Here is a 24,743-nt window from a genome sequence, read left to right on the forward strand (position 1 = left end):
TGAACCCTAGAGAATCTTGCTTTCCTTGGCATTAAGGCCTTATAATTTATTCCAATAGTGAAATATCTTTTTTTTTTTTTTTAGAGTGGTTTTATTTTTTATGTGAAATATCTTTTTTTCCTTAACCATGTCAAGAAATTACCACTTATTCTGTTTAAAGATTATTCCTAACCATGAGGGAAAAATACCAGATTTTACTCCTACCCTTTGTTTTGTGGTGACCCCTGGTTACCTGTTAGCTTTTTAAAAATATATACTTGTTATCACAGTCAATGCCATTGGCTTTATTTCCTTTTAATAATATTTTTCCTTAAAACCTCACAGATCTTCTTTTCTTTGAGTTTTGTCTATCCTTAAATGAGTTACTCACCTGCCCAAAGTAAAAAGCATCTTCTTATACTAGATTAGTCCTTTGGTTTATTTTACCATAAGGACCAGCTCTCCAGCTGTATAGATACTTACCCTATCCCCAAGTAGGAGAGCACTTGATATTATTTTATGGTTTTACCTAAGTTTCCCCCTGGGCCAGCAGTCTTTACTCTGCAGCCTTTTAGCAACGTTTCCCACCAGAGTGGTGCTGTATGATGGCCCTGAGTAGTTATCCCTTTAATAGCAGCAGGCATCATCAAACTCTCAGCCCTTGTACCTCCTCTCTGACCCACAGCCAAGCCTTGCCATGCTTGTCCCTGGGTAAATTTAAAGCGTCCCAGCATAGGAATGCACCTTGGACTTTGTGGTGGTTCTTCTTTTGCTATTTTCTTAATTTCAAGGGCCTACGTAAAGACCGACTTTCGCGGGGTTTTATTTATTTTCTGAATAACTTGAGACTACATTTGGAAAGGTTCTGAAATGATTTACTTAGCTGATGAAGCTAAGATAAAGTAGGGTGTCTCTCCCAATGTTTGTGAGGCTGATAATACTTAATGTGTTGGTTTTTTAAAAAATTTTTGATGACCCTACATTCCTCTGGACTGCCTCTTTTTTGCCCTTTTTCCCATTTGGTCATTTTTATGTATTCAGCATTCCTTTGTTCCAAAATAATACAACCCTAAAGCAATTTTTTTTTCCCCAGATACTCAAAAGCAAAATGAAAGCAGTCTCCTTTGGAGATTCCTGGAGTAACTCTGAGCTGGAATGGGTCTAGGAGCCTTGTGTTCTCTGTTTGTTTTCATGTGTTATGTTTATGGCGTCCCCCTTCAGCCACATCTCCCTCCCCACATTCAAATAACTCCTTGGTCTGAGCTTTTGGCTGCCTTTTTTCCCTCTTGCTGTTGCACCCTCACTTTGTTGGTGACTAGAAACTGCCACCATGTATTGTTTTAATTTCAAGCACAATGTGAATTATTTCCAAATGTGACTGATGTACCCTCCCTTGGGACTAAGAACCCATAGATCACATGCACTTCTCCTCTGTGAAATGAAACCTCTGGTGCTTCTTTCTTTGCCACCTAATTTCCATGTTTCAGTTTTTGACCAAAACCACTGAAGACAGTAAGGCAGCTTGACACATCTGTTATATAGTCTGAAGTAACATGTGCTTTCATTTTTACATGTCATCCTAATATGCCAAGGGTTTAATGATAACAAGTCCTACCATACTGAAAGGAAAAGAGAAACAGAAAATAAACGGAGACCCATTGGGCCCAGGGAAACTAAACCTGACTAGAGTGCAGAAAGAGGCAGAGACGTTCCATTTGTCTGGGAGGCATCATGTGCGCTGCTGTTGGATGAAAAGTGTTGGAGTGATTGTTGAGTAAAAAGAATACAATGATGTGGATTTCCTGCATGTAGCCTGAATAACGTCATGATTGGTGTGTTGTAGGAAAAACGGATCGTGTCCCTGGATTCAGCCAACACCAGACTGATGAGCGCACTGACCCAAGTGAAGGAGCGGTACAGCATGCAGGTCCGCAATGGCATCTCGCCCACCAATCCCACCAAGCTTTCCATCACGGAGAATGGTGAATTCAAAAACAGCAGCTGTTGACGGGCTCTATGATAGATTGCAAAAGGAGACAGAAGGAAATTTACCTACTCTCCTCTCCCCAGCCCTTTACCCTGCCCCTCCAGGTTTACAGAATGTTGCTACTTCAGAATGGCAATGTGGAAAGAAACTCTTGAATGAAGAAAGGAATCTTGTCTTTCAGGGCATAAGGCTAAGACGCCAAGGTCGATGCTTTCCCCCCATGTCTCTATGTACATAGGGAACTTAGTTCTGGGCCATGTATAGAAAATACCACTGTAATATACCAAAAGGAAGTTAATAATGTAGATTACCTTTTTAATTATTGCTATTTTTTATTATTGTTTTCCTCTTGTTGAAAGCACTGCAGTTGTTAGAGGAGGAAAAGTAGGAATTATGTATGAGAAATGAGCCTGTGGGTTCAGTAGGTAGAGACCAAGAGTCTAACGATAGAAGCACATGGAGTGCAATAGGACTTTGTCAGAATGAACTTTCAGGGATTCATCTGCCAGTTTAAAAACCCCACTCTGGCCCCTTGTCTTTTAGGAAAACATGCAAATACCAAGATCCAAACAAAACAATAATTTACCCCATTTATCAACCAAGACTGGTTCTGGTTGGACACTAATCTGATTTGGGGATTTGCTGTCTCAGAGGACACAGATAAGAACTGTTGCATCAAAACTGGACTTGAGGAGTGGAATCTATTGAACTCCTGTCAATATATTTATTTCCTTCTGTCTACAGCAAATGCGAATTTTCCACTTCAGATAGGGAACTTTTTTTAACCCCAGTTGTAATAAAGGGTATTCTTCTTCCTCTTTAGAGTTTACAAAATTAAATACTTTGTGTCTCTCCATACTATCTTCATCTTCACACACCACTGCCCTTTCCTCCTCTGAGGTGGGAATAGTCTTCACTGACAGGGTTGCTCTCTCCTGGAGAGGTTATTCAGATATGTCAGTCATATGCCAGCCAAAATAAACCCCCCTTCTTCCCCACAGAAAAGGGCTAACCATATCATAGCAGGAATCTCTGAATATTTCCTATTTAAAAAGAAAACACTTCCTATTCACAAATTACAGTTTTTATTTAGGATAAAGATTTTGTCCATTGTACGCACAATTCTACAGGCAGAGTAATTTTACCTAGATCTTTAACTTTTAAGATGCTGCTTCTTCCTCTATTCCCTCAGTAAAATTTGGAAAGGAACTCCAAATCTGAAGCATCAGTCTTTTAGAAGTAATGATTACTCTTGTAAGAAAAGAAAAGTGCAAGTGTGAGGATGGCACAGTCCAATTGTTATTCTTAGGGGTAAAAAGCCCAAACTCTTAGTCGATTTGGCTATAATAAAACAGTTTCAACATTTGTTATCCATGGCTTTATTGTAGGACATAGTATAGGACAGAAGAAGTCACAGAAACTAATTTATTTCTTTTTTTCCAGAGATGTGTAATGTCATCTTGAATGCAACCTTGATTATCAGGAGTATGGAATGTTACATGCTAAACAGACATTATATATACAAGCATAAATGCATATATAGTCACACATATGTACATATAACTGCACAAATAGGAAAAGTTCATGCCTTCTATGCTGTCAGATATAATGTTAAAAGGGTTTTGAATCTCTTTAGCAAAGTCTAAGTTCTTTTTCACGAGAAGCACCAACCTTTCTCAAGTAAGTCAATGATGTTTATTTTAAATTGTAAACTTTAAGGAATTTTTTTTAATGGAAAAGAGAGAAAAACAAAAAAAAGACTCAAAGGAGCCTTATGCATAGAATGTTTCTATGTCACAGAATATTTTTAAGGGAACAAGAGAACATCTCTAATGTTCTCTTTCAAGTGAAGCCCAGACGTAGACGCCAAACCTTCCTTTTCTCCATACCCCAGACTTGCATTCTGACCTCTTGAGCACTGCTCTCTCCCAGGTGGATCCTGGTGGTGAACCTGTGCATTTCAGCAACTCACGTGGTCCTGTAGCCTGCAACCTGTTAAAAAGTTTCCTTCATAACAGCTCCTATTTCTCCCAGACAGAGGCTAAAACAGGAGCTTCTCATGCTTATCTGCCCTGCAGACTTCATGTCCAGATGCTTTGGCTCTTGTGTGTTTTCTTGACACTTCATAGTTCTTTGAAAAATTTTTATCTCTTCCCTCCAAGCTGAGGGGCACAGTGTGGATCACTTGTTTTAATAGGAAAAAGAAGTTGCTGGTTCTGAAGCAGTGCCCTTTTTTTGGCAGAAAAGAGAAAATAAACATAGGTCTGTTCTTATTTGTGGCAATTCTCATCTCTAGCCATGTTTTATTCTTTGTAAAAAAAACTTCGATTGTGCAGCAGAAAACCTGGTAAAAGAATTGTCAGTTTCAGGGGCCTTAAGTATGTAATGTGGGTGATCACTTCCCCTGAGATTTAGAAACTCTGAAATATTCGTTATGGATTATAGAAGGCTGATAAAATTACATATATTGGGGAAGGGGAGAGAAAAAAATCAAATGTATTTTTGATGGATGCAGTATGTCTTGTTAGCATTGTGGGAGCTCCCCCAAATACTGAATACATTGCAAGATAAAATACCCAAAATGATTGGGTAGGTTATGCAGCCTTCTATTGGCAGATTATCTTGAATGAAGAGAAAAGAGTATTAAAAAAAAGTAAAGTTAGAAGGAAGCAGAAAGTTTAGAATTGTTGACACAAGTTAAGTTTTAGATTATCCTTGGAGCCTACTGCTATCCAAAAATTTTTCCGACTATTTCTTTAGAGAATGTTGCAATCTATAGATTTTTTTATTAATATGGAAGAAAGTAGCAACAGCTGATAATTAATTTTTATGGAGATGTTGCTTAATGGGGTTTTCTTCAGCCCAAATGGATGCTGGGAAATAGTATTTAATTGAAGAGAAGCAAGGGATTAAGATAGCTGAGCTTTGCACTCGCTGTTGAACTCAACATATCACCACTTTGTGGGGTGCAAAATAAACAGGGTTGAAAGGAATTTGGAATTCAGGTGATGTGCTTGCCAGGTGATTGCTAGCCTACCACCAGATTTGGCCATGAATGAGGACAGCTAAATGTTGGTAGGACTGAGAGAGCTTCATATTCCCCTTTTATATCACTGGAGCAATGTGCTTTCCAGGCCTACCTAGAAAGCCAAAGGAGTTACAGTTCCATCAGCCCATCATATTCCCTGAGTCTCTGCAATAAAAAGTCATGAGAGAGGGGAGATTATAACTAGGTAACTATGACAAACATTTGAGCACTTACTATATTCCAGGCACTGTGACCGGGGTACTATTTGGGTCTAGGGGTACTGATAAGGAAATGTGGTGAAATGAGATCATCACATTGCTATAGCTCTTTGCTTTTTTTCATTTGATCAGAATTAGCTTTCTCTGACTGATCTGCTTCTACCTTTCCCTGTGATGGTGTAGGACTGTACTGCTTACAGTGAAAGAAAATATAAGACTTGCTGTCTAAGACCGCTGTCTATTGCATTAATTGTATGTCCTTGAGAATTAGCTTGCTTTAGAAGTAAAGCTTTTCCAATCTCAGCCTTCAGAGGTTCACCATGTTGGGAGCAGAGTTCTTTTTTGGAAGTCCCAGAACAAGACAACTGCCATCAAGTGAGTTTGCATTAGTATTTGTTTTGCCTTCCATCTAGGTCTAATTCTAGTTATCTGCAGTTTGAAATTCTTGAGGAAGGTAGTTGTGGAGCTGAGCTTGCAGAAGGAATCCTTTTCTGGATTATTTGAGCCCCATCTGTCTTTGACCCTGAGCCCCAGGCTTGACACCAGCATATGGTGGTCACTGGGCCAAGCGCAGCAGCTCCAGAACCATGTTGCAGCTTCACTGCATTCCTTAGCCACACCTTCAGAGGCCGCCACCTCCTACCGATTGGGAAAAGCCAAAAAGGTTTTCTTCTCCATTTCCCTGCCCTTTTTCAAGTATAGTAGTGAAATCTTATGCTTGCCCCAGCAGTAAATAGTTGTCTCCCCACCCCTTACCTAGGGGCCAAGAAATTGGAATACTTTGGTTTTTATCACTATATCAATTGAAAGGACCTATTTTACCAGTTTTTTTTAAAAAAAAGCAAGAAATGTTTGGATATTGAATTTTTAAGTAGAATCTCTTTTCTTATTTGAATGACTATTAGTTCTAAAAGCATTCTGTTGTCATTGCCCAGCTCTGAATGCTCTTGTATTTAGGAAGGACAAAAGTGATAAAATTTGCATGAGATAGAATAAATATCTCATGAGGAATGAAAGAACCAGAGGAAGATACCTGGTCTAAAAAGGGAGCTAATATATAGCTGCCTACTTGGTAGTCCAGAGGATCAAAGGAAATAAGGGAGGATTTATTTCCCTTGCCTGCTCTTAAAATACATAGATATATGGAATAACATTTTCTGCAGTCAACACATGGATACCCACACAAAACACACAATTCCTAGGGCCTCCTTTTTCTGAATGTTAATCCATTTTATAGAGCAGTCATTCCCAAACGTTCTTGAACTTGTTATATTTTATGACAGTCCCTCTTTCCTCTTCAAAATGTACAATATGTGTTATATGTATATGTATATGTTAAAGTGATTTGAAATTGATTTAGTTTGACGTCTCAACAACCCTTAGATACCTACTGATACCATGGGGAGTCATAGACAGCTGAGTATCACTGATCTGAGAATAGGATCCAGAAAGAACTAGCTTTGGTTACCAATCAGGTAATCCTTAGGTGTTTGAATAACCAACCCAACCAGGCTAGACAAATGTAGCAAGCCACTCAAGGAAAGGAAAATGAAGGTTTTGCCCATATTTCAGTATGCATTTTAATTTCCTACTCAGTTCTTATTTTTCATTCAAATGCTCTTATTTTTCCCTAGGAACTTTTTAGTTTGGGACTTAGAACAGATTTATCTGTTTTTATAGAGAGATTTCCATAGAAGCTGTGTTTTAGCGGTCTCTACCATCTGTATGTGGGTGAAAATGTTTATGTATAAAACTCAGATTCGTGTCATGTCTAAACTCCTGAGAGAAAAATTTCAATTTCCAGTTCACCAAAAGATTAAATACTCATTAATTCAATGACCACTATCCTATGGAAAAGGTGAACTAAATAGTAAAGGTTACATTTTGACTGGTGCTTAGACACTTCCTATTTATAGTGAAATAATTCAAGCTGACAGCACATTAACCTGAATCACATCTGTGAGGACTTTACCTTCTAAAATTTGATTTTTTCATCTCCAGGGCCTTAATAAGAGTGTGTTAATACACATGACTATTTTATAATAGCTCTAAATAATTTATTTTTTATTTCAAGAAAGAGAAATACACATTAGAAAAACAAAACCCAAGATTTTATTTTATTTTTAAAGCCATATTTTTGTGCTAGTAGCACTTAGATTGTTCCATATGTGAGATCCATATCTGCATTTCATTACCTGGGTTTGTTCTAAAGAAGATTTATTTTTGTTCTGTGAATAATTTTTGATGGTTCTTGTATATGTACAGATATAGATACGTTTGAGGTCTTTTATTGATATTCCTACAAAGAATACAAATAAACTTTAACTTTAAACATTTCAGATTAAGTTGCTACTGTATTTGACATCTTACTACTTGACTTTTACACATATCTTAGTGTGTAGGATATTAGGAGAAAAATAAGAAACTAGTTTGTGGCTTGTAAAGAAAGTTCTCCAGTTTATTTGGAAGCATGACCCCACTTAGTTTCTTATATTACTACTGTCTTCTCTTAGTTCCTCAGAATGATAAAGTTGAGAGTTGGTTGGTCTTGTTATAGAGATCGTTTTCAGGATTTTAGTTGTTTAGTCCAGGTTTTTTGTTGTTTGTCATTCTCAAGGTTATTATTCCAAATACCCCATCTCCTGCTTATTTCATTCTATAAAATCCAGTTATGCAAGTTTCATATGTAGCTTTTCTCTTGGGCTAGGTTGAAATTCAGCCTTTTAGCCTCTTAGCATATCTGGGGTTATTTTTAATTCTGTCCTAATTAGGAATTCAAAAACTAAAATTCACTCTACATCCAGGGAAGAATGTATGAGAAGGAAACTCCAAATGAATAAGTTTGTGCTACTTTTTGTCCACTTCGAAGCCAACCCATTTCAATCTGAATTGCTCATGACCTAATATAAGCTTCAAGATTTCTTGGATCTGAAACATCAAAAAAGAGAAACTATTGAAGCTATCTTGTGACCTCCTAGTTCTCTTAGCCCTAAACTGTCCACCCTTCCATACATTTAATTTTTTCAGCCTCCAGTCTGCCTTTTGTTATTAGCACCTTAACTAAGAGGAAAATACGTAAATAATTTTTGCTAGCCAAATTTGAAACAAGTTTCATGACAAAGAGACTGAAATAGATGACTAATTATTATTGGTTCTCAATCCTGACTGTTCATCAGAATTACTTGGGAGCAGTTTTAAAAAAAAAAAGTAGGGATGCCTCCTGAGCCCCACCTGTGGGCAATTAAATAGAATCTCTCTAAGGTTTGGGGGCCAGGATCTTTTTTCCTTTTAACCTTCTCGGAAGTTTTGAGCATCAGCAGGGTAAGAACCACTAGTCCAATCAAGCACTGAGCCTGTGTGGGTGTCTATTAAAATGTTTTCTCTGACCCCATCCTGGGGACTGGGATATGTTGGCTACAGGTGTTTCCATTTCTTCTATTTGGAATTAAAAATGCTGCTAAAAACCGCTAATATATACTTTACCTTCCCACACATATACACCAAGTTCCTATCAATTCCATCCTTTAAATCTCTGAGGTGGAAGTTCTATCCATTATTACAGTCATCCCATTTATGAAATAGTTACATTCCAACAAAGCTGACCAGAAGATGGAATTCCTCATTTTGAGCCCAATTTTCCACTGGCTCCAACTTAAAATAAAGGGTAAATGGTTTCTGGTTTGGTGTCAGAAGTTCCAATGAGTATACCCCAAAGAGTGCTGAAGGGTCCAGGCCAGAACCCCGAGTACATCTGACCTTAAGAAATCAGCAAAATAGATAACTCAGAATTCCTTTTTGTCTTCTCCCAAATAAAATGGTCTCTGATTCATGTGCCATTTTATCAATTCCTTACAATTGAGATTCCCAGAGTACATGGTCGTTAATCAGGGAGACACCTATGACGAAGCCTGACTTTTGTAGATGTAATACTCAGCACTGTGGTCTTATTAAGCCACTCACAAAGTTATCAGATGCTGAATTGCATCATTTGTACCTGCTCTTCCTTTGCTCTTCCTTTAATAGCAAAATGTACCAAAAGCTCTCTAATCTTCCTCCCTACTCCCTGCAGGCATACACACATGCAGACACATATATACACATACTACCATTCCTTATAGAAACTTGAGTTTGTGAGATTCTAAAATGAATTGCCTGAGTGCTTTCTTTGACCTGAGTCTGTTTCCTTGTCTATAAAATTATTATATTAAGTAGATGATCTTGATCTCTAGCACTGACATCCTATAATTATTATATAAGTGAGAAATATGCCCTTAGGCCATGACCTAAAATGAGCTTGAAGTCTTTGTTGCAGCTTTTATGAACAATTCTCCCTCCACACAATCTCCTATCTCACAATACTTTAAAAGAACAGGAAAAAAAGTAGACCAAATGTATATTCAGAGCACTACAATAATAATGTTGATAATGATATTAATAACTAATGTTTATTGAGCACTTACAAATGTGCTAATTTGCTAAGCACTTTATATGGAATTTTTCCTGTATCATAACACCAATCATATGGGTTAGGTACTATTTTTTTATTATTTTTCCTATTCCATGAGAATATCAAGGCTTACAAAGGCTTGTCCAAGGTCACACAACTAATAAGTGCAAAGCCAAGATCCAAACTCAGGTTCTTCTGACTATGCCATCTTGGTAAAGAAAAGGCGATCAGGAAAAATATCAGAATAATAAGACAAAGACCCAAAAAAAGTCCCAGCACATTAACAAGCCTGGCATCATGAGCCAAGGTGATGGCAAGGGGAACAATTTCCTAATTGGTTTTGACAATACTGCCTTGCAATGCCAAATCATCTGACCGATCAAAACAGAAAGTGGGCAGAACTCTCACCTCTCTCAAAAATTCATCTTTCATGTCTTCTGGGTTCCTTAGACTTGGGATGTTAAAATCTGCTTTTAGGATTCCAAAGGGTTGCCCTGAAAAAGAAAGTGCTAACTGACTGAAGGGGAAATTATCCTATTGCCATTTGAAAACTTCAAAGTCTTAGCAATCGGCATTGCCTGTTAGACGCCATAGATACTACATGATGATTTAGGATTTGAAAAAGGAAGAAACTGCTGACCAAGAGAATCATCAGCCACAATTAGAACCAACCTGCTTGGGGAATGCTGGCTCCCCTATGCATTGGCCCACTTGCACTCCTACTTGAAAGTAAGGAGATGCTGAGCACCATGTGGGAAATACCTCTCCCTGGGTCCACATTTCTGAGGGCCAACTCTTCTCCTGAGAACTAGGTATGTTCTCTGAATTTGTAGAACAGGACCAGAGTCCCTTTGATGACAGCCTTCAGTCACAGCCCATCTGTAATCATTGCAGGAACTATAACCTCATGAAAGGGCTACTTTGTATCTGCATAGTATTTTATAATTTATGAGATACTCTTGCATCATTATCTCACAACAACCCGATGATAGAGGAAAGGTGGTTTTTAGATAACCTTTTGCGGATGAGAAATCAGATTCTGAAGTGAGGAAACTTGCCTGAGCTTTCGCAATAATTAATCAGGAATTGAAACTAGAATCCCCGTCTTCACTCCTATTTCTGTACCCTTCCCAACATTTTGTCCTGTGTTTCATAAAAAGGTCTTGAGCACTCTGTGCTAGGTCTTGGCGGTCCTGATTTAACTGCTTGATTGTTAAAAATGGGAACTTGGTAAAGAGAAGCAGTTACCTGATTCTGATGCTGTTGTTTTTTCTTGAGACTCCAGGTGGTTAGATGAGCTGAGAAGGTGGGCCTGAGTGGCAGCAGCTGTATCTCGTATATCAGTGCTACTCCTACTGGTCACAGCTACAGGAGGGAGCAATAAAGGAGTCATGGCAAATACAGGTGGGGGCAAGGCCATCTGAGATTGGTGACTGCCACCGAGCTGGAAGACAGGCATGAGCAGCCACTGGTGTGCACATAGTTCCTGCAGGAGCCCTCCAGTGTGGGAAGCTCAGTCCCTGCCAGCCCTTGACTTAGGCTTACAGGGTCATGTACCCAGCCTTGAATTTCTATACCATCGTCTCTCAAAAAGTGTCCCTGACATGGGGATTTGTGGGGCTTGGGGCAGTATTATGAGGTGTATTCCCAGTACCAGATACCTCCTTTCAGTAGTCCTCACCTCAGGGGCTCTGAGCCCTCATGTTGTCTGCCAGCCACACAGAGCCCATCCCATGGCAGCCAGGGACCTCCAACATCTCCTTCAGGGGGCAGCACCTCAAAATCATAGTGACCCAAAGCCAAGCCTCTTCCCCCAGCCACTGAGGCACCCCAGGCATCTTCATCTGCTCCCTTGTTCCCTCTCACTTGCTCTCATGTCAGTCAGTCACCAAAGTCCTGTTAGTGCCTTGCAGATGGCTTTTTTTCAAATATGGAAATAACCATATTGTTTTTGTGATAAAGCATTGTAAAATATTTAAGCAAAAGTATCTCCTGCCCTGATGCAGGGACAACTATTATTAACAGTTTGTTATAGAATATCCTTTACACACTTGAATTTTTAAATTTGAATGCATAAAGACATACCTTATCCTTTTTAAAGCCTACATAGTATGTCATCAAATGTACCATAACTTACTTAGGCAGGCGCCTTCTGATGGGCATTATATTGCTTCCAATTTTTCACTGCAATAAATAATGTTACAGCAAACAACCCAGCATGTGGGGGTTCATGTATATGTATATGTATACCTCATATGATCATTTCCTTAATAAGTTTCCAAGGGTAGAATTATTGTATGAAAGGTTATCCACATTTCAAAGTTGACTTGTTGCCAGAATGGTAGCACCAGTTTACACGTCTACTCAGTGTGTGAGGTTTCTGATTTTCCTACATCTCCATCAGCATTATCACCCTTTAAATTTTTTGCCAAACTAAGAAATAAATTTTTAAAATGCATCTTGTTTTTAATTTGCATTTTTTAAAATGTGTTTGTGTTTACGTTTCTTTGATTAATGTCACTTGGAAGCTCCCTCAAATCAATTCCTTCTTGTCCCTCCTCTCTCCACTGCCCAAGACTGTGCAATAGTCTCCCACACACACACTTCCCTCTCTCCTCCCCAGGTCAGCCTCCTCTCCAAATGCCTTCTCCTCTCTTCACCCAAAGCACTGTAAAATTTTTTAATGGAAAGAATAAATCTATAAAATACAGAAACACAGAACAGAGGGAAACACTCATATTCTCATCACCTGAATATTATCACTGTTACTTTCACACATTTCCTTCTGATCTTTTTTCTAAGCATAGGCTGATGTTTCGACATTGTTGTGACTGTGTTGCATGTATAATATTGAGTCGTGCTTTTTTTCATTTAGCATCCTAATACAAGCATTGCCCCACGTTATTATAACCTTCTTGCTTCTGGAAACTCCAGATCTTAGCACTTTGCTTACCGTTCAAAGCCTCTGATGGCTCCGTTGACTGCGGGGATCAAGTCCCTGCTGCTCCCTTCCCCAGTATGTCATCTCTACCCCAATCGCATCGGACGGTTTGTTATTCCCAAATAAACCACTTTCACATCTACCTTTCCTCTGCCAGAAACAACCTTAGTCTTTGCTGCCAGATGAGACCCTTTTGTCCAATTACCACATTCCAGGCAGAATGAATCACTTCCTGCCCAAGCAACCAAGGCTCTTGGTTTACACTTGTAGTGCAGCAGTTACCATGCTGTCCTGTTAAACTAAGCTCTTAAAGACAGGGAACAGGTCCTGCTTATCTTAGTATCCATACCTCAATGCTTTTTTCAAAATACACTCTAGAAATGATTGTTGAATTAAACTGCCAGTGTGCAAAACTAGGTGCAGACCTAGGTCTGGCAAGGATACCGAGAAGTATAAAACAGTCCCTTCCCTGAAGGTTCTGCAATCTCAAGAATTGTGATCATTCATAATTATTTCTAATGTATAAAATGAGCATACAGCCAGAAAATTGCAACCGAAGTGGTAATAGCTACCATTTACTGAGTGCCTGCCAGATGCCAGGCACTGAAAGAGGTGCCACATGAAGCTGGTATTTTCTTCAGTTTAAAGATGAGACAAATGAGTGTCAGGGGGTCAGGGAACTTTCCTACCGCCACGCTGAAAGTAGTAGAAGCCAACATTCCAACTCTTGGCTGTCAGACGGCTCTTACAGGCGAAATAGACTGTTTTTCCCCCCAGATCGCCCCGCACCTCCACCTGCACCCTAAATTACTACCCAGGGAGGACGGAAGAGCAAGCTGACTCTGACACGACAGGACACCCCCATTCCTGGACTGGAAAGTAGCAGGAATGAGAGGGGACCTCCAGTCCAGTACATGCACCACTGCGCCCAACTCTAGAGCCGCGGTCCCAAGGGAGAGGCGGGGTGCGGCGCCGGGCCCGGGGTGGGACCCCCACCCCAGCCACGCGGGCGGGCACCTGTTTCAGCCCGGTTCCCAGCTGTCTCCCGCGCGGAGGCCGGGCTCGGGGCTGCCGGCGCCGGGGGCGCAGTTGTTCTGGAGAGCACGGTCCGGCTGCCTGGGCCCGGAGGCGCGAAGGCGCTTTCTTCAGCCCCCAGGGAGCTCCCCGCAGCCTCGGAGCCGCCGGGCCGGCTGGATGTGACCGACCCAGGGTGGGCTGAGGCGCCGCGGGTGGAGCCGAGCGAGGCGACCGCCTCCCGCGGAGTCTCGAGCCAGCGCTCGGGGATAGGGCTGGCCGGGGACTCGGGGCCTGCAGCAAGGCTCAGAGTGAGGGCCAGAGCGCTCCCGGGCACTTGCTGTGAGGCAGAGGGGCTTCCCGGCGGCGCGGGGCCGGGGGACGCGCTCTGCGCCGGGAGCGGCGAGGGCCGGGGCCCGAGAGCGGGGCCCGAGGCGCTCCCCGGGGACGCGGCGTCGGCCGACGGGCTCGGTGCCCTTGAACCTCGGGTGTCTGCGGCGGGCTCCGCGGGCTCCGGGGTGACTCGCTGCGGGAGTCGCACGGCCGAAGTGAGCCCCTGCGAGGCGCCGGCGGGGCTGGCGCTGGTCCCTAGGGCTGCAGAGGAGGTTTCCATGGGGTCCCCGCGCCCGGAACCCCTTCCCAGGGCCCAGGACTCCGGGCGAGGACGCTGGGGGACCCGGGGCGGCGGCAGCGACCCACAGCCCTTCCTGGCCTGGCTGTGGCCTCCGGTTCCAGCCAGGACGAGCAGGAGCGCTCGTGAACCCTCTGCGGCCCGAGGCCGTGTGGCCCGTGGGCCAGGCGCGGGCTGCCCGCAGTGGCTTGGGTCGACCTTAGATGGGAAGCGGAAGGAAGACAAGTTTTCTCCCAAATTCTGAACCAAACCTGACGGCCGTCACCGGCTCTGGTGGTGTTACCTTCAGAGTGAGGGTCACCTTAACTCCAGCACTACCCTCCTACCTGCAGCTCATCCCATGCCCACCTCTACCCTCCTTTGCATGCTAAGTCCTACTAGTTTTTAAAAATCACCTCCTCCAGGAAACCCTCCCCCATCATACAGGGGTTTCGGTCCCCCCTTTCTTGTGTCCCCGCTGTGCTTGCCTACACTAAACCGTGACTATCTGTCCTGACCCCTCTTCTTGCTGGCTGTGAGCTCCTTCAGGATGGACCCTGCCTTTTCTTTCCCTGTCCTCAGCCTCACCAGTCTCAGTCCTCTAGTAGAGCAGAGCCCCGACCCCATCAACACTGTTAATGAATAAATTAATGAAACTCTATGCAACCTTGAGCAAATCCCCTAACTTCTCTGTGTTCTCAAAAAGAAGACAAAAATACCTTTGATGAAGGAATCTGAAAGGAGGCCAGGAAAACTGTGATTTGCACTCAATTATCCTAGTTACTTTCAGAACTCTTGGGAAGCAAAATGAGGTAAAGCTGTGAAGATGTTTTAGGAATTTTAAAAACATAGGAATGCTATTACTGTCATTCCCAGCCACGTACCAGGGCTTAGGGCTCAGGCGGCTGGTGGGATCAGAGGAAAGGAGGTGGGAAAGGAAGGACAGGTAGAGACCACCCAGGTGGCCAGCCTCTGGCCTCCAAACACCGTGAGAGGAGGCCTTTCCTGAGGGCCAGTGCACGTCCCCACACACAGTCCCAACAACTCACCTCTCACCTTTCCCTCCCAGAGGAGCCCACAGTAAAAGGGGACGTTACCAGGTCCTCCCTCTCAGGATGCCAAACCTCAAAGGCCTCTCTGATAATTCTTCCTCAAGGAGCCCTGTCCCAGGCCAGGCCCTCATGTCCTCACCTGAGGGACTGCACAGTCTCTCCTGAGTGGCCTGAAGCTGCAGATTCAGTGGCCCAATCCGGGGTGGGGTGGGGGTTGATGCTGACTGAGTCCCTCCTTTCCTCCTTCCCCAACCCTGGCCTGGTGGGGGCGGGGGGGGGGCGGGACGACACTGTAACCCAGTTAGTTCAGCCCTTTTCTGGGCTGCCCTCTCCACTTCCCCAGGCCCCAGAGACCCTAGGATCCAACCAAGAAGAGGCTCAAGCACCCATACATAGGAAACTGGGCTCTGTACTTGGCCTGGGGGTCACCCTCATGGTAACTTCCGAGGAAGGAGTGAGAAAGAGCATTGGGAACTCTGCTGACGTCCGGTGTCCAATGGCGGGGTCTGCAAGAAAACACAAGCGCGAGTGTGAGGGCAGTAGTGATGTGAACACAAGCTCCCTGGGGTCTGTCCCACCTGACAGGCTGCTGGGCCACGAGAAGCCACGCCAGGCACTGAGGGAACAGCCTCCCGTCACGACAACACAGGAGCGCGGCGTTTATTGCACACCTATGAGCCAGGCCCTGGGAAAGGTATTTTCACAATCTTTAATCCTCGCAACGGCTCTTCAGGGAGGAATAATTGTTCCGTTTTATGGAAAAGGATAATGATTCTCATCAAATCCAAAACACAAACAAAACAGCTAAGAATAGGCAAATCCACAGAGTCAGAGTTAGTTTAGTGGTTAGCAGGGGCTGGGGATGGGAGAGAATGAAGAGTTCCTGTTAATGGGTAGGAGTTTCTTTTTGGGGTGATGAAAACTATCTTAATATGAGAAAGTGGTGATGTTTGCTCACCTTTTAATTCTGAATATACTAAAATCCACTGAATTATATACTTTTAAAGCATGGATTTTATATGTGAATTATATTTCAATAAAGCTGTTTTTAAAAAGAAAGAAAGAAAGGAAGGAAGAAAAACAGAAAGGAAAAGAGGAGGGAGGAAGGGGGGGTGGTGGACAGAACATGAAGAAAGGGAAAGGAAAGGGTAAGGGAAGGCAAAGGAAAGGAAATTTATTTTCCAGATGAGGAAAAGGAGGCTCAGAGATGCTGCTCACCTTATTTCTAGCAAGTAATAAAGTCTTACTCCAAAGCCCAAGCTCTTAACCATTTTATTGCCCAAATAACTAACTGCTAACTGATAATGCCTTGAGGCTGGATGGAGTCCATTCTGTTCTTTACAGATCTGCCAGAATGAAAATAATACAAGATCCTCCCAGGTACAGGGTCTCAGGAGCCTGCTCCAGAGTGCAATCACCCTCAAAGGCTAGAAGTGCCTCCTGAGGCCAAATAAACCCAGTTCCCATCCCATTCTAACCTCGGTGGCCCGAGGGCCAGCGGGGCAGTCTATTTCACGCACCGTAGAAGCAGATGAAGGGTTGCAGGGAAGAACAGACCACTGAATAAATTCTGGGATCGAAGCGCGCATAGGTGCGGAGTCCTGCACAAAGTCCAGTGTCAAACGTGGGCACCTGCAGCCAATTGGGGATGCTGGTACCCAAGTCACTGGACCAGCTCAGAGACCTGGAGCCTGCGTTGAAGTAGAGGCCAACCCAGGCCTCGATCTCACTCGTGATGGACTTCAAGGCTTTCTTGCCCTCCTCATCAGTCACGTTCTGTAGGTCGGCCAGGTCCGTGTGGTGGCCGCGGCAGTATAGCAGGGCCCCGGACCACGTCATTACTCGCTCATACCGCAGGAAGGTCTGTTGGCCGATCTGGACCACAGCTGGAGGCAAAGACCAAGGAGACCACAGGCCTAAGGGCCTGCATATTTGACAACCCAGCCCTCGAAGAGCCCGGGTTCAGAATTCTAGCCTGACCCGAGTTCTTGAGTGTTAGGTTTTATAGACAGACTAAATACCAGGTTGGGAGAAAGGATGAGATATCATAGCAGCAGCTGGAGGAAAAGCATTTTAAAAAGCAGGGGTTAAGAGCTCTCCTTATGGCTGCATGGCCTTAGCAAGTTAAATTTGTCTTAATTTTTTCATCTGTGCAATGAGCATAATGATATATGAGGTCAGGATTAAATAAAACCATGTATGTAAGTGGTTTAGAACAGTGCGTGCCAATAGTAAGCCCTTAATAAAATGGTAGTTATGATTTGGGGGAAGATAATGAGAGACAGAAGATAATTCTGGCTGGAAGTCAACCCCATTGTGATTTCCAGGGGCTGTGCCCGTCTCGCCTGGCTGGGAGGAGAAGGCACCAGGGCTGAGATGGGATGGAGGGCAAAGGAAGTGTGCCCAGGCTCACGGTACCTGGAGAGCTGGGGAGAAGAGGCGAGCCTGGTGAGGGCAGCCCTGTTGACACGGGAAGGAGAGCAGACCCAGCCCCAGTGGCCTGGGTGGAATCTGGCTTCCGGTAAGCGCACACAGACAGGAGGTGCTGGTGCCTCACAACTTCTGCTTCCAGATCCTGCCAGAGGCTTGGCTGGGCCGGGCCCCCTGGGGCTTGGTCAGGCCCTGCCTGCCACTTGCCGTGCCCACCAAACCTGTGCCCCAGAAGCCCACACATCTATGACTCTAAGCAATGTGAGAGTTCTTTGAAAAGAACCCAAGCAACTCAGTTGTGACCCAAGGTATTGATTCTTGAAACCTAATTTGCAGACATAGAGCCACATCCTGACATTCAAGCAGGGCCTCCAAAACTCCCTGACACATGCCCGTTTGCCTAAGGCCATTGAGATTGGCCTACTCTTTCCCTAGTATTTTCCCTGCCTGTTGGGGATTGAATCATGTCCCCACAAAAGACATGTTCAAGGTCTTAATCCTCATTCCTGTGGGTGTGAACCCACTTGTAAATAGGACCTTGGGAGATGTTATCATTAGTTAAGATGTCATTCATTAGTGAATAAAGGCCTCCACCTACCATATGGGAGGACCTGGGTTCCATCCCTGGGGCCTCCTAGTAAAAAAGAAGAGAAAGCGTGCCTGTGCAGTAAGCCAGTGCCCGTGCAGCAAGCCAGTGCCCATGCAAGCGAGTCACACAGCAAGATGGTGACGCAACAAAAGAGAGATAAAGGGGAGAGTCAAGGTGAAGCCCAGCAGAAACCAGGAACTGAGGTGGTGCAGGGGGCAAGGAACCTCTCTCCACATCAGAGAACTGAATCCCAGTGAATCCTAGAGGAGAAAGACAGGAGGAGAAGACAAAAAGAAATGGATTCAGAAGATCACAGCGAATGGACACAGACAGCAAAAACAGAAGGGCTGGGGATGGGGAGGGGAGGGGAGAGGGGTAGAGGGAGAAAAATAAATATTCTATTTAGATGAGGCCAAATTGATCAGGACTAAACCATAGGACTGGAGTCCTTATAAGAAGAGGACATTTGGACGCAGTCAGTAGAAGCCAGAAGTCAGCAGATATCAGAGGAGCAGAGAGGGAGAGAGATCGCCCCTTGAGAGAGGATGGCAGAATCCCACAGATTCCAGGAGAAAGCAAGTCCTCCACTACCTTGATTTTTTTCCCTTCTTGCTTCCAAAACCATGAGACAAATTTCCATTTTTTAAGCCAAACCCTGGGTATGGGATTTGTCATAGCAGCCCTGACGAGCTACACCACCACTGTCACAGCTTTTGTTCTAAGCTTCCCTTTATTAAGTACCCAGTGTGTGCCAGCCCTGAGCTATGCATGAAGCATACATTCTCTTTTTAATCCTCAGTATCATCCAGAAAAATAGGTACTGTTCACCTCATTATACAGATGAGAAAAGGGAACCTCGGGGAGGTGCTTTGCCCAGACTCATGCCACGTTAAATGTCAGGCGAGAGGCATTCGCAGGTCCGCCTGCCTTGGGAGCCTTTGCCATTTTCACTCTCCAGCTCCACATCCCGTAACACGCAGGACACCAACTCCCCAAAGCAGACTGAATGAGGAATTATTTCATCTGTAAATGGATAATTTTCTTTATCACAGAATTTCTCTACACCAGATATGAAGAGTTTTTGTTTTGTTTTCCTAATACCAAGGCAGAAATACCCAGAAGGGCAATTAGGGAGAAAGCCCCCCTCACCAGAGGGGCTGGTGGCGCCTGCCTCAGGAGAGGTGGATGCAGCCTGGGCGCTGCCCCTCCCTGCGGCGGGACCCTGAGCAAGGCCCGTCCCTCTCTGGCATTGATCCTGTCCTTGGGTGTCAGCTGGGAGAGCAGAGCCGGGGTCCATCAGGACACGCAGCCAGGTGGGGTGCGGGGAGCAGCGAGGGCCTCGGGTTCAGTGGCCCTGCCGGCGGGTCCAGAGGGGCAAGTCCAAGGAAAAAGAGCCAGAGACCCAGAAGCAGCCGGGCAGAGCAGGCGCCTACCTGTCTGCGGAGTGGGGGTCGTTCTAGGGAGAGGCTCTGTGGAGATGCGGTGTCCCACGGTGGGGTCTGAAAGACAAACAGGACCAGGTGTTCTGGGGAGGGCAGGCGCCACAGTCCTCGGCAGTCCCCAGGAGCTGCCAGGTTGAGGCCAGGAGAAGCCAAGCTCAAGAGTAGACCAGCTCATCCATTCTTTTCTACATTTATTCAACATATATATATTAAAAACCCATTGTGCTAAATGAAGCTGCCCACAACAACACTGAATGTTAGTATGAATAACCACAATTCACTAGAAATACACTGTTAATTTTACAGAGGATGAAGACTTTGTGGGGCACCTCATCCTTTCATAATGAAGGTTACAGGGCTAATAAAATCTCATTCATCACATTATCCTTTGAGTCTACTTATCTGGAGGAATAATCCATTTCTCCACTCTTCTGTTATTATTGAACCAAACATCACCCAGCCATCAAGACCACCAATTGTAACTCTGGGTGCTTATCCAGTATTACCTTAGAAATAATAAAGATTTTAGCTCAAAAAACAAAAACAAACCAACAAAAAAACCCATTGTGTGGCAGCTGCTGTTTAAGCTGAGGCAGCTGGGAAAATAGCAGAAATAAGACAAGCAGGGTCCCTGCTCTTCTCGAAGAGCTTACCTTCCACGGGGTTAGGGTGGTGGTGAGTAATAAACAGAGAATAAGACCGTTTCAGATTCCCACCCGCACTGTGCGAACATAGAACAAGGTGGAGTGATAGTACTTTGGAGGAAGAACTGGGGCCATCCTCTCTGGAGAGGAGGAGTTTGGACCGAGCTTGAAGAACCTGAGAGACAGCCAGGCTCCGGAGAGGGCGCAGTACCCCTGAGCGAGAGGAAGAGCCGGGGCGCAGCTCCAGTGGGACAGAGCTGCGTGTGCTGAAGAAGCAGAGAGAAGCCAGTGTGGCTGGGAGAGCGGGAGGGGATCAGGCCAGGGGCTTTCTAAGTGCTACAGGAAACTACTGAATATGTTTAAACAAAATGATCCGGTTTATTTACATTTTTGAAAGCTCACACTGGCCGTGGTGTAGACAAGAGTCTATAGGAGAGCAGGGGCAGGCCCAGGGGAGAGATGGGTGCTGGCAGGGGATGTGAAGAGATGGAAGAGTAATTGGGCTCAGGGCATCTTTGGTGGCCTCCTGAGACACAGAAGGAGTAGGGGGAAGCCCCACCCAGACCCCCCTCCCTTGGCAGGGCCACCTGCCCCAGCACACGCACCACCCCCTGGAAACCTCTTCACTTGCTTGAGAGCCCAGAGTATAAGCCCAGGTCATTATGGGCCACGTTTCAAGACTGATGGCCTGTGACTCGGGGGCTCAGCAGTTGGTCCTCCATGACCCTATCTGGGGAGTAGGGGTGGTACAGAGCTGGGCAGAGCCTTGGCTGACTGAGAGAAAAGCTGAAACTGGCACTTCCTACCAGGAAAGTATTGCCCCGTCTATAACTAACCCCCTGTGGCATCTCAGCAGCTCCAAGACAAGGGACAGTGGCACGGGCTGCGAGGGGCGGGGAGGAGCCAGCTTGAGGACGAGGGTGGGGAAGTCTGTCCCCAACATCCAGCATCCTGTGTGGGGAAAATGGATAGTGGGTTTCCTGCAGAGGCGCCTGAACGAGCTGGTGCCCTCCACCTAGTTCCTGGAAGCCAAAGTTCCCCCAGAGAGTGGCGATCCCACCCCCTTCCACCCTTGGTGACGCATAAATCCATGCTCTGTGCTTTATGAGAGGGAAAGAGACCTTTAATCCTGCTCCCACTTCTGCAAATGCATCCCCTAACCTGTCCTTCCTTTCTCCTTCCTCCCCCCAAATCCTCTCTTGGCCAAAGAAAGAACACGGGGGAACATTCTAGATTTCACTTTTTGACTACCCTGATTTACACCCATTTTTCTAATGAGGACTTGGGAATGGGGGGCCGAGGAGATAAAATCCAAGGACACAGAGAGGAAGGGACGGGGCAAGAAGGGTAAGGTAGCCTCTGAAAGCTGAGTTCTCTCTGCCTCCCCGTCTCTCTCTCCCCCTTATTTTGCTCTTGGAAAGCAACACTTGGGGGAAGGCGGGCCCAGAACACGACTGCACACACCGTAGTAGCAGATGAAGTGCTTCTGAGCGGAGCAGGAGGCGGCCCCCAGGCGGGGAACAGCATACTGCGTGTACAGGGTGGCACAGAGGCCCGCCTCTAGAGCGGGCGCTGGGCTCCACTGCAGCCCAGTGAAGGTGGAGCCGCTGGACCAGCTTAAGTCAAGAGTTTCCGTGTTGAAGTAGAGGCCGACCCACGCCTCGGTGCTGCTCATGATGGAGTAGATGGTCTTCACCGCCGTCAGGCTGTACAAGCTCTGCAGGTCAGCCAGGTCTGTGTGGAGCCGCCGGCAGTGCTCCAGGGCGTCGGGCCAGCTCCGCGCCTCCTCCACCCGCTCGAAGGTCTTGCCGCTGCCCTCCACCTTCAGGGCTGAGGAGGGAGAGGCGCTGTCACCCACCAGTCTCCGCCGACACCCACACCGTCCCTGAAATGCCCTGCTCCCGACTGCTTTCCTCCTCCCGGCTCCTCTCTCCTGCCCCTGGGCCCCCCTTTGTCCCTCACACACAGACCACTGCCTCACCCCGACCCCCTGCCGCAGGCCTTTCCTACTCCCGGGGACCTTTCCCTGGATGTTTTCTTGCCTGTTCCTTTCCTTACTCTTCGGCTTAGCCCAAATCCCACTTCCTCAGAGAAACCTACCCCCCCCACCCTCACTCCCACTTCCCCTCACCCTAATTATTTCCTTCATTGCATTCATCCTGTTTTGTAGTTATCTTGTCTGGTATCTTCTCATACTTTGTCTTTAACACCCCCACCCCCGCTGGAACATAAAGGGCTATTTATGACTAGTATACACTAGGCACTTAATGAGTGCATAAAGGAAGACAAGAATGAGTGCAGTTACACTGAAGAACAGAAAGAAACCCTAGGCGGGGCAAAGCCCAGGAGTGGGTTAGACCCCTGAGTTCCTCAAGGGCCAGGGGAGCAAGGGGTGTGCAGTGGCAGGGCAGCAAGGCTGGGAGGGGCCTGGGGCCAGGGACCCACCAGCGGAGGCTGAGGAGGGGTGAAGCGTCCGGGGAGCCCGCCAGTTGCTGAGACAGCAAGCAGGGTGGCCGATGCTTCTCTTACCAGTCCATGCCTGAAGACTGGAAAACATTCTTTTTTTTTTTCTTTTTCTTCCCATCAACCTCAAAACCTGGGAACCTCAGGAGACAGGTGCCCCTTCCCTCAGAGCTGAGGTGCCTGGAGCCAGGCAGGGGGCGAGGGGCCCTCACCTGCCGCGCAGAGGGAGAGCAGCAGCGTCCGGAGCAGCATGGCAGGGCCCAGCGTCCACCCAGCAGCTGCAGCCCGCTGGCCTGACGGGGGCTGCCAGTCTTCTGGTCATTTCTTCCTTAATCTCCACTCTTCTCTTCCCTATCCAAACAGATTGATTTTACTAAACAAATACCTATTCAGTGCCTCCTGCATGCCAGTCGCTGGGTAGGTGCCGGGGATTCAGCATGAATAAGACAGAAAAGATCCCCAACGTGCAGTTTACAAGCCGAGGCTGGGGGAGCCCATCCCCAGGGCTGGCTGCTCGGGGTGGGAGGTGGCAGGCAGTAGGATCTGCAAAGGCAGGGGTGGGTTAGACCCCTGGGTTCCTCAAGGGCCACAGGGCCAAGGGGTGTGCAGTGGCAGGCCAGCAGAGAGGCTGGGAGGGCACTGGGGCCAGAGTTTGCTAGATTATTCCCACTCCCCATCCAAAAAGCAACCACAACACCGGGGAGATTCTCTTATCCCCTTGTTGCCGATGAGAAAGCTGTGGCTGAGAGAGAAAACTAGCTTGCTCCATCTACATGGAGAAAAGGAGCAGAGCAGCAATTCGAGCGCAGGTCACCAAAAAGCATGAGGTGGGGAGGGAAGAGGACCCAGAGCCCACCCAGTCTCGTCTAGACTCTGGCTGCACCCCTTCCCCACCAAACACATGGCAATGTTTCCACTGGGACCTAGAAGTCCCCACGGGTCTGTCTGTCTCTCTCTCATCTATAGCATAGTTTATACCCAGATCCCTCCCCATCCCCTAAGCTAAGCTTTTGGAGGCCGGAGACAGTAAGTCTTTTTTTCTGCCCTCCACCCTTCACTCCCTTCCCCAAGGCATCCGAGCACAGGGACAACAGCCCCTTTGATTGAAAGAGCAAAAGTGAAAAAGGGAAAAAATTAACGTTTGGAAAATAATATCCTGCCACAATATTCTCTTGGGCAGTGCCGGCCTCACATGACTTCGGCCCCGTGGCCGAGGCTCGCTGGTGCCAGGGGACAGGGAAGGACCTGCCAATCTTGGCCCAGCAAATGACACCCCTGCCGGGGAGTTTTTCATCCATTCAGCCGCCCACCCCCTCATCAGTCAAGTCCCTTGAACTAAGGGTCCTGATGGATGCCCCAGTCTCCCCCACGGGGAGGTGAGAGAGCCGCAGAGGGCTTCAGAGGGCGGGTGGGAGCCTCTGAGACTGGGACGCAGCCCCACCCAGGGCTGGATCCCACACAATCTCTCTGCGGGGAGCATTTTGCACCCGGACTTGAAATTCAATATGCGATTCTCTTTCTCCCTCTAGACTGAGAGCTCCTTGGAAGCAGGGGCTGTGTCTTGCTCTGGAGGCACTCCCCCTACCAGGCACGGCGAAACCCTCAGTGTTAGCAGTGGTACACCAGTAGTAGTTATTATTTAGCTTTGGATCTCTGCTCCCGGGACTCTCTGCTGGTCTTGAATTAATGCTAAAGTGGTGGATGAATGAATGAGGTGCCTCGGACGGGCTGGGGAGGCTGAGGTGAGGATGAGGGAGGTCACCCTGGGAGATGAGGTTCCACTGGTAGTTGGGTCACTGGTCCCAAACAAGCACTAGCGGAAGACTCTGGGTTCCCGGCTTCTGGGTTCTCTTGTGTCGCCATAGGGTAGGCAAGGAAGTAAAGAGTTTATTACGTAAA

At 46.2% G+C, this 24,743-nt stretch overlaps 2 protein-coding genes across 7 annotated transcripts in view; one reads left to right on the forward strand and one right to left on the reverse strand.

Annotated features, from left to right (window-relative positions):
* The window catches only part of RASAL2 (RAS protein activator like 2), a 459,173-nt gene extending 451,622 nt beyond the window's left edge, over nt 1-7,551 (forward strand). For all 6 annotated transcript variants that reach the window (XM_058274784.2, XM_058274786.2, XM_058274780.2 and 3 more), the window contains one exon: nt 1,823-7,551. In XM_058274784.2, coding sequence (XP_058130767.1) covers nt 1,823-1,987 — 165 coding nt within the window. In that variant the 3' untranslated portion in view covers nt 1,988-7,551. The remainder of the gene's footprint in view (nt 1-1,822) is intronic.
* Nucleotides 7,552-7,583: 32 nt separating this feature from the next.
* Nucleotides 7,584-23,096, reverse strand: CLEC20A (C-type lectin domain containing 20A). The gene is made up of 9 exons (XM_058309315.1): nt 23,057-23,096; nt 21,846-22,211; nt 19,729-19,794; nt 16,797-17,162; nt 15,706-15,782; nt 13,618-14,443; nt 10,908-11,024; nt 10,068-10,153; nt 7,584-8,140 (listed from the first exon to the last, which is right to left on the reverse strand). Exons 1-9 carry the CDS (start codon nt 23,094-23,096, stop codon nt 8,060-8,062), a joined length of 2,025 nt encoding a protein of 674 aa, XP_058165298.1. The 3' UTR covers nt 7,584-8,059.
* Between the last annotated feature and the right edge of the window lie 1,647 nt (nt 23,097-24,743).

The sequence above is a fragment of the Dasypus novemcinctus genome, chromosome 13 (assembly GCF_030445035.2).
Source record: "Dasypus novemcinctus isolate mDasNov1 chromosome 13, mDasNov1.1.hap2, whole genome shotgun sequence".
Lineage (NCBI taxonomy): Eukaryota > Metazoa > Chordata > Mammalia > Cingulata > Dasypodidae > Dasypus > Dasypus novemcinctus.